This window comes from Cyprinodon tularosa, unplaced genomic scaffold, assembly GCF_016077235.1.
Source record: "Cyprinodon tularosa strain WSP-4 unplaced genomic scaffold, ASM1607723v1 ctg204, whole genome shotgun sequence".
Lineage (NCBI taxonomy): Eukaryota > Metazoa > Chordata > Actinopteri > Cyprinodontiformes > Cyprinodontidae > Cyprinodon > Cyprinodon tularosa.
In genome coordinates, this window is record NW_024038751.1 from 560,881 (window position 1) to 571,385 (window position 10,505).

Here is a 10,505-nt window from a genome sequence, read left to right on the forward strand (position 1 = left end):
TTGAGTTTCATTACATTTTTATCACGTATGGTAATGGAGAGAAATAGCCAGTAATGTAGCCGTATACAGAGTTTAAACTGTTTCCATTAAAAAAAAGAAACTTTAAAAAAAAAGAAGAAATTGCGCTCGGCTTTACAATACCTTTAGAAAGTAAGCAACCTAAAATGAACATTAACAACATTAATCATAGAAGCAGCCAACAAAACAGTCATACCACTGAAAGCAGAGGATGATTGTGTAGTCTGAATTCTATCTTACTCCTACGATCAGATGCGGGATGGTACATTATATATTCTCACATTTTTATTAGCGCGCGGAATTAAAGGACAACTTCACTGTTTCAGAATTTCTTACTTAAAACGCTGATGGGAAAGTTATCCTTTCACACCATCAGAAAAAATTAATCCTAACCTAAACTCAGAATACCTTTATACCAAGCAGGTTGACTAAAACTGGGCGTTACTATTATCATCAACATAATCCGCCCTCCTTCCTTTACACTTGATGCAACCACAATAACAGCTGCATTCTAAGATTATTAGATCCATTCCTTTCCACTTTCTACCATCAAACTAATCAGTTATGACGCTAGAAAAAAAAGAACTGGCAAAGTGGCCACAGAATTAGAATAGCTATTGAACAGTGGAGGAAATACAATTCAGACTGCAGAATAATAAAGACACATTCACTGAGAATGCAGTGATGTATTGTAGAGATGAAAGTGCAACTGACATGTTTATTCTGGGAAGTCTAGGCTGCAGAGCTGGATTTAATATTTAATATTTAAATGAATGAATAGATGGTGGAGGTCCGGGGAAGATGGGAAGTGGTGGAAAGGAGATCAGATTTCCCTTTGGCTGCTTCCATACACGCTCTCATCACTGTAGGCAATGTAGAGGAAAAAGTCCTCTTCGTGATGCTCCTGAGGAGAAAAAAAAAAAAAAACAGAAAGAAAACACATGTTTAAATGTTGTTCAAAAATGTGATGGGTTTATTTAATTTAAACGGAACAATAGAATGAAGATGAGTTCATTGAGTCACAAAACATGTGGTGAGTCTTGCCTGATACAACAGGCCCATGGTGGCAGAGGTGGGTGGAATGACGTTGTTTACAAAGAAGAAGAGAGCATCCTCAGCTCGCAAGTGGATTCTTTTCCGGATTAGGAAGTAAAACTGGCCCACTGTTGGAGAAAAAAAAACATAAAAGAATATAAGATTGTTGAAACCACAAATCTAACTCATGCGCAGCTTAAGCGCAGTGATTACCTGTCAAGTCAGAGGGGACAAGGTACTTCTTCTTATCCAGATCTCCTATTCTGGCTTTAGGAGCCTTTTCCACAATAACCTAAAGAAGCAAAGGAAAAAAATAACTTGCACAACATGTTCTTAATCAATGAATCATCACTTCACCACTGAGCAGAGTGTTTACAAAGTACTTTGACCACAGGTTTAAAAAAAAAGGATCTGAGAATGACCAAACATGTGGTCAGGCAAGGTTTCAAATAATCTAAATACAGGTTGTTGACGGTAGCTAAGGTTGACAACCAGAAAGAGACATATTTATCAAAAATATCCCAAACATTTTTAATCTGGCATCAACTGATTCTTAAATAAGTTTAATTATAAATAAATCCACCCTACAGAATAGTTATTTGAAAGACTCCAAATATATAACACTCGACGAAAGCAGTTCGCTTTTCACACCGGGTGTGATGTGGTTAGAATGAACGTTAATTAAAAGTTTGTAGCTGTAGTTGTGCTTAAACCACATGATGTGCAGCTTTGTTTATTAGCTTCCCTGTTTTAGGAAAGCAGTCATTTTATTTCCTTTTTTTGAGATACAGAGTTGAGAACTTTCATTGATACCATAGAAGTACCCAAAATGTTGTTTTCTATCCTTTCTTTGTACCGGTTAGTGACATAGCTAACAGAAAACAGCTAATTGTTAAACGTTTTTGTTCTAAAAATATTTGGTTAATCTAAAAACAAGCAGATCTTCCTTATATAAAAAATTATATGTATGGAAATAAACCAAAAATTCAGGTAATATAAAAAAAAAATCTATGTTGAATATGTATGCATATCTTCTTTAAGAAGCCTGCTTGTCTGTGCAGCAGCTTATCACCAAAACAAATAAAGCTTTTTTTTTCTGAATTGAAAAAAAAATTCAAAATTTTAAAGTACTTTAAAAAAATCGATTAGATTGTTAAAGCAGGCTACATCCTGTGGTGTTTCTTACGCTAAAAACATTGTATTCTCTAGTAGAGGAGAATAACTCAATTAACTGACACTTTTAAAAACTATTGAACATTTATTGAAGTGTTTACTAAACATACCCAAGCAATTTCTAAAGCAATCATACATTTTGTAATTTTATAACCTAAACATGTTTTTTTTGTATTCTTTGACAATAACTACTATTCACCAAATATAAATTGTGTGCGTTTCTTGTTTGTTACCTTAATATTTGATTTAAGATGAATTGTTTAACAGAAGCTCAAGTACTTGACAACCACACTGTGATCTGGTACCTGGCTTCATGTTATACTAAGTATAGCATAAGTCTGGTTAATTCAAATGTTTTCTTCACCCCAATCCAAAGAGCCAACAAGAATCTATTCTGGCAAAACTTTAATTATTAATTATTCTACATAAATTTATCATCTGCAGCTAAACTGTACTTAATCGATATGTGGTCTCAAATATGACATTAAATAATGGACTGGTCTACATATATATATATATATATATATATATATATATATATATATATATATATATATATACTATTACATGCCACCAGAATGATATGAGAAACTAGACTTTAGGATCTAATGTAAAATTCCGGATAATCTATTAAGGGTCATCTGAAGCTTTTAACCTGATCTTCCTGTTCGGTTAGGATTAGTTTAAAAAAGAGCAGACAAGCAGACAATAGAACCTAATGTATATCAAAAAAGACAAAAAAGCTTTAACATACCTTTTATGAGAAAAAAATTAAATACAATCTTTACATGTAAATACTTAATTAAACACAAAGTTCAGACTTAAATAAACTATGTTAGCTTACTGGCAATTTTACTGCGATATGATTATTTAAAAGTATAAATACACGAAAATAAAGCGGAATTACAGGAAGCTAGCTTGACAACCTGGCCTGTTAACTGAGATAACCTTTTTCGTCTCAGGCTATCCACCGTGTTTACTACCATGGCAGTCAAAAAGTGACTTAGCTGCCAATAGAAATATGTTTAAGTCGCTTTGTCTGTCCATTAAATGTTTTGTTTTTTTATTCGCATCTTTAAAATGTCTACATCTTAAATACACCCGTGTCCTCCGTCACACGGAGCAGTAAAGCTACCATGTTAGCCACTTACTGGAACCCTGTCCGGGTACTTCTTCCTTATTTTCTCGCCCTCAGACCGCCTCTTCTCGAATGGATGCTCCTCTTTGTATTGAAACTTCATTGTTGAAAGAGTTGACAGACGACAAGTCGGCCACTCAATGTTTAAAACCGACTAGTGTTTCCCGTTCAAAGAATCAACTCGAAGCTCTGACACAAACACACTCAATGCTAGCTAGCTTTAGCCCGTCACAGCAGTTTTTTTCCAGTGGCGCAGGGATACAATAACAAAAATGACGTATGAGAGGAATCTAGTTCGTAGGGTGTAACTCAGTATGTCGTCTTGCCAATAAAACCGACAGTTAGTAAAATTTAACTATTAATTTTGTGGTTTGATACAATTAAATGAGATTTTGTGTTCACTGAAAAGTTTTTCAAGGTACTATTTTATTTTTAGTGAACCAACGCGCATATAGACATGAGGCGGGGGCGGTGATGTGAACTGTCCTTGTCATATGACCGAGGCCCAACAACAACAACAGCAGCAGCAGCAGCAGCAGAGGAGGAAACTTCAACAACATCCTGCCTGTCGCCTTTTACTGTTGGTTTTATTATGAATGACGCTGTGAACTGTCAGGAATAAAAGGCATTTTATTTAAATGACTCCTTCCTTATTTGATTTTACTAAAGTAAATTTTAATAAACGCTCTATAATTGAAAATTTGCTGATTAAGGTGCCATTACAGCAAAAGGTGTATTATATATAGAGCTGAAAGAAGTAATTAGATTAATTGTGATTAATATATTATTGAAATAATCTTCAATTAATTTAGCAATTATTTAATTATTAACTGGAGTATACTCTAAAACCTCCCTTTAGCTGACAGAGCAACCCACTTAGAGCAGTTATCATATCAAAATTGTAAAAAAAAAAAAAATAATAAATATATATATATATATATATATATATATATATATATATATATATATATATATATATATATATATATATATATATATATATATAAACATTTTGCATTGAAGATAAAAATTTTTATTCCAGGCTTCTAAAAATCAATTCAGGCTTCTAAATATATGTGAACTTGTTAAAGGATTATAGGGCTGAACAATGTAATCGGATTAATTGATTGATGAATTGATTGAAATAATCATCAACTAATTTAGTAATCGATAAATCGTTACTGGAGTATAGAGTCTCAAAAACATGTCTTTATTTATAAGCAACCCATTTAGAGCTGTGATTATAACAAGATAGTGTAACAAGATAGTGAAAAATATATAAACATTTTGCATTTAAGGTAAAAAAAAAGAAAAAAAAATGTATATATATATATATATATATACCTTTGTCGATATGCTCTATCCAGGACTTCTCAAGTGGAAAAGTTTTAGTTTAACCTGGTTTGCGTTCATAAAAAATCTCCTTTGGGGAATCTTTGGCTATCCGATTATTTATCGAAAAAAAAATGATTGACAGATTAATCAGTTTGCAAAATAATCGTTAGCTGCAGCCCTAATAATAACAAAAACAATTATGTAACTGGGATGCGAGAGAGATAAGTAAACAATCATCTCTTCATTTGTTGACAGTACAGCCATGTCATGCCAAACATGCCTTTAGCTGACAGAGCGACCCACTTAGAGCAGTAGGTATATCAAAATTGTAAGAAAATATTAAAACATTTTGCATTTAAGATAAAATATATTACGTCTGTCAATATTCTCTATCCAGAACTCCTCAAATGGAAACGTTTTAGTTTCTCTTGTTTTAATATGGTAAAAAAAAATCTACTTTAAGGAACCTTTGGCAACCCGATTATTTATCGATTCATCAAAAAAATTATTGACAGATTCATTGATTTGCTAAATAATCGTTAGTTGCTGCCCTAATTATATTTTGCCAACATTCCTTATTTCTACACTTGCTCAAATGAATACAAGCCCTAAGTGATGCAATAATGTGATGGACAGTTACTGGGTTTTTGAAACTTACATTATAGACCCTTTTTTCATTTTAATACTAATCAAATTAAAAGATTTATTATATTTGTCAGAACCAGACTTCAACTATTGAAGCCAATTTCTTAAAGCCTATGTCAACTTAATGCAAAAGGGAATTTCCATGACTCACCATGCTCATGTGACTTCCCTGTGACAGGTAGAAGAGATTTAAAAAAAAAAAAAAAAAAATCCATTGTTGGTTGACAGTAACATCTAAAAGTGAAACCACTGATCTAGTTAAAACCAGACTTACAGTTTAAGATTTGATCCTGATAGTTATTTGATCCCTTCTGTTCTTAAAATATCTGGATGAGAACCTTGTGTCAAATATGTACTCATAACATCCTGTCCTGTGCCTTTAAATAATTCTAAGATTCAATTCAGTTTATTTATATATCACCAATTCACAACACGTCATCTCAAGGCACTATACAATTCAACCAGATCCTCCTATCAAATTGATTCAAAGTTTTCTATTTAAGGAAAACCAGCTGTTTGCGTCGACTTAATGACTCGAAGGCAATCCCTCACATCAAGCATGCTTGTGGTGATAGTGGAGAGGAAAAACTCTTATTGAACAGGAATAAACCTCTAGCAGAACCAGGCTCAGTGTTAGCAGCCATCTACCGCGGCCGACTGGGGTTCAAGGAGACAGAAGCAGTGATAAAAATAAAAAAAAAAGCAGCTGTAAACCAGCTCCACAGGCAGCCCTCGTACAGGAAACACCAAAAAGGCACTAGATTTTCTTTCATCGTTTCATATCCAGACACATTAGAGTGTTAACATCACTGATGTTATTTAAAAAGCCTTAACATAATAGTAAAACAAACAAAAAGAAGATTAAAAATATATTTATTATAGAAAAAATAAAATAATAAAAACACTTTCTTAAACAATATTATATTAAATGTGGTTTGTGATTCTGTTTTATACTAAAAGGTTTTTTCCTTTACATAGAGCTTGTCTAGTTTACTGAACTAATTTCTGGTCTCCTTTAACACTCAGCCCTAATAAATGTGTCCTAAATTATCCTTGACAAAATTAAAATTATGTAATAATTTAATTAATTTATCTACTTTTTAAAATTCCAACAATTTGCTTGTTTAACATCTAAAATATTTTAACAATACCAAAACAGCATGGATCTAGCAGGTTTTAGGTCTGCGAAGTGGTGTGTCTATTTACTGTGGGGTATGTTTGGATAATTCAGAATTGTCAGCTGTGATGCAGTAAATAAAAGACAAAGGACATCAACTGCTCCTCACTTATGCACCCTTGTAAACTTTTGCAGTTTTGGTTATTTTGTAACCAACTTTCTTGGGTTGAGAGACTAAGCATTGGGCTACTGGGCTACCTCACACAGGAGCATTTCATACATGCTTTTACAATCTTGATTTACAGTCAATTCCTACAATTCATTAGTGCTCTTCTGTAAGAAAATGTTTTATAATTGAAACATTGAATTTTGACCAGCAACTTAGTGGGAGAATTATAATCTATCTTATCTTTCAGAAATAAAGTAGTCTGAATTAGAGCAGGAACCAAAATAAATGGAAATGGGTGTAAATCAATTCTTTATAGAATGCATTTATATTATACATTAGATTTGGATTTCTATGTCCATATCCATAATTTGAAAAATGTTTTACCCAAAGAATAAAAGGATGACTTGTGGTACAAGTCCTTGAGTATGAAATAGTTAATTTAGAGCTAAGAAACTGAAGAAGGAAAAGTCAAAACAGCAGTGCATTCTTCAGAAATGAGAGTACAAACTAGTGAAGGGGTCTATTTGACCCAGAGTCTTATATTTATTATCTTACAGGGGGTTTACATTTTTATCATTTTGAACAAGGGATGAAGCCTAGAAATGGTGCAAACTTTTTTTCTCACTTATGAAAAAAAAAGTGTAGAATGTAGATTTAGGACATTATATCCTTTAATATCTACTCTTATCCCCCTGAATTATCTAAACAGTATAATAATTATTGAACTTTATTGATTTCACATAGGAGAAATTTACCTCTTCATTTAACCAATTCCCTTTGGGAGCAGTGGGCTGCCATTGTGTGGCGCCCGGGGAGCAATAAGACACTTGTAGTTGCCAGCTACAGCATCCTTTTGTGAGATTTTTCAAGTGTTTCCTGCATCCCTTGCTTATTTCAAACTATTTCTTCAGCAACTTAAGTTGTAGAATTGCGCTGCTTAAGGTGGCTGTACATTGGAGTAGCGCTGCTAGCTTGACTCTGATATTCTTTTTTATGGGCACTTTGGTTTCTTCATTTGTGGCTACTTATTTTGTGTCTACTTGTTTTTGGATACTCGTTATGATAGGTAACCACAGCAACCATAGCAAGTTGATTTTTTTACACCCAAGAGCAGCTAATTAAGATCACTAAAGCTAAAATAATACATCAACTAATTCTGCAAGTACCAACTGACTTGAAAAGGAGGCACCAGGGATGCAGAGCCAGAGCAAGTCCATGATAGAGGAACAAGAAATGTAAACAATTTCTTCCATCAATCATCATGGGCAATGTGAGATCTTTAGGAAACAAATATTTTAAGCGCTAGCAAGATCCCAGCCAGAAAATCGGTAATGCAGCATTGCGTTTTCCGGAAATGTGGCTACAAGATCATGTCTCGGATTCCAGCGTCTCTCAGGCTTTCTGAACATAAGAGCAGATAGAGATTTAAAGAAGACTGGAAAATTCAAAGGAGATGGGATGGCAGTGCTTGTGAATAACAGATGGTGTCATCCAGGACATGTTACTGTGAAGATTCAATGCATCCAAGATATTGAACTGTTGTTGGCTTTCCACCATATTATTTGCCTAGTTTACCAGTGTTCTGTTAGTAAAGTTTACATTCCACCTTCTGCTGTTGCAAACACTGCATGTGATGTAATCAGTTCAGTTGTTGCTTAGCTATGGACACAATAGCCGAATCCACTTTTAGCAATAACTGGTGATTTTAATTACACCTAACTCTCTGCTACATTACCAACGTTCCAACAGTTTGCTGTACCACAGAAAACTAAACTTTGTACTTGTTTTATGGAAATGTCAAGGACTCCTCTACATTACGGAAGTAAGACTGCTTCTTGGAAAATCGGATCAAAATCTTGTTTTTTGTCAGGGTATAAGCCACTTTATAAGAGACAACCTGAATTAACAAGAACTGTAAGAAGAGGGTCACAGGAAGCTGAAGAAGCCATGCAAAGTTATTTTGAGGGTACAGACTGGGATACATGGAGATGACATCCATAAAATGAGGTTATCAGGTTATCCAGACCCATCCCTGTAGGTATGCTGCTATAGGCTTAGGCTGCTGGAGGACATGGGGTTCTGCTTCTTCTACTTCAATTCTGTACGATTTGTTAGTGAACAAACTTTTTTTTCTTATGATAGCTACATCCGATGTGGTGCTTCATTCAGCAGTTACATAATCCTGAAGGAAGTCATTAGCTCGGCTGCTGCTGTCAACAAATTCCAATCGAGTTGCTGTTTTTTCAGTATTCAGTCCCGTTTCTGTCCTAGACATAACTATATGGTCAGCTTTTAATGTGACTTACTGTATGTGCTCCCTTTCATCCTTTTTGACATGAAAACTGGCTCAGAGCTAATTTCCTTCACTGTTTATCTCCTAGAGTCCCATACTTTGTTAACTTTTCTAACAAATTATTTATAGATGAGTAAGTCTATGCTAATTTTACATGTCTGATTCCGTAAGTTACTCAAAATAAGCCTGGCTCTGGTGGAGGTTTCTTCCAGTTAAAACTGAGTTTTCCCTCTCTACTGTCGCTGCATGCATGCTTGATGTGATTGCTAAAGCGTCAATGAGTCCATTCAGTCAGCTTGGTTTACTTGGGCAGAAGACTTAACTAACCTGTGTTTGATTGAACTTTATTTGTAAAGTACCCTCAGATACTGGTGTTGTGAAGTGCTACATGAATAAACTGAGTATAACCGAACACCGCTTTGTTTCAAAATACAGAAACAATGACTGATGGGAGCATGCATTTAAAACTCTGGTATACAAATAATCAGATTTTTGTTATCGGGTTGTACCTGCAGAACAAAAAACAGAGAAGTAGTATCTACCTTAAAGGAATAGTACACCCAAAACATGATTAGCCTTCATTTTCTACTCACCCCCATGCTGAACAACACTCTGGAGTACTTTTTTGATATCTCAAATGCATCTGGAGATCTGGGAGGCTTCTTGCTGTCTGCTGACATTCAAATAATGGGAGGTCTATCGCGCCCGAGGCAGAAAGGTCCATAAAAGTCCACAAAAAACGTGTCAATATTCCTCCATACTGCTCGTCCAATGTATTCCAAGTGTCCTGAGTGGGTAGCATCCATAATTTACTCGAAACGAAGTCATTTAGAATGTTTTTAGAGCATAAACAGTAGTGTATAGGATTTCCTAAAAGCACGTTCACGAGTCTACGGAAACCGCGGCAGACCAAACCAGATGAAAGTGCGCATTCAGCTCGGCGAAGAACTCATGCTCTTCCTCAACACTGAAGTCCTCAGACATTTTTCTTTCGTTGTTTCTTTCTTTGCACAGGTAAACAGCACATTTCTTCTTCTACGCTTGCATTATTGGCAGAGCAGACGCTGAATGCGCACTTTCATCTGGTTTGGTCTGCCGCGGTTTCCGTAGACTCGTGAACGTGCTTTTAGGAAATCCTATACACTACTGTTTATGCTCTAAAAACATTCTAAATGACTTCGTTTCGAGTAAATTATGGATGCTACCCACTCAGGACACTTGGAATACATTGGACGAGCAGTATGGAGGAATATTGACACGTTTTTTGTGGACTTTTATGGACCTTTCTGCCTCGGGCGCCATGGACCTCCATTATTTGAATGTCAGCAGACAGCAAGAAGCCTCCCAGATCTCCAGATGCATTTGAGATATCAAAAAAGTACTCCAGAGTGTTGTTCAGCATTGGGGTGAGTAGAAAATGAAGGCTAATCATGTTTTGGGTGTACTATTCCTTTAAGCATCCATCCTTACGTATGGAATAAAAGGTGTAGTTCCCGTTTAGAACACATGGTGTCAGCAGATCATCCAACTGAAATCCAGCCAGTGGAAGAATTTACTTTAAAAATAACTATAGAACTATAAG

The 10,505-nt window shown here is 34.9% G+C and overlaps 1 protein-coding gene across 1 annotated transcript; it reads right to left on the minus strand.

The window, feature by feature from the left end:
- On the minus strand, positions 1 to 3,612 carry gabarapa (GABA(A) receptor-associated protein a). Its single transcript, XM_038284938.1, has 4 exons — positions 3,378 to 3,612; positions 1,267 to 1,345; positions 1,063 to 1,181; positions 1 to 922 (listed from the first exon to the last, which is right to left on the minus strand). The coding sequence occupies exons 1-4, from the start codon at positions 3,465 to 3,467 to the stop codon at positions 842 to 844; spliced, it is 369 nt and encodes a 122-aa protein (XP_038140866.1). The 5' UTR covers positions 3,468 to 3,612; the 3' UTR covers positions 1 to 841.
- Positions 3,613 to 10,505: the final 6,893 nt, after the last annotated feature.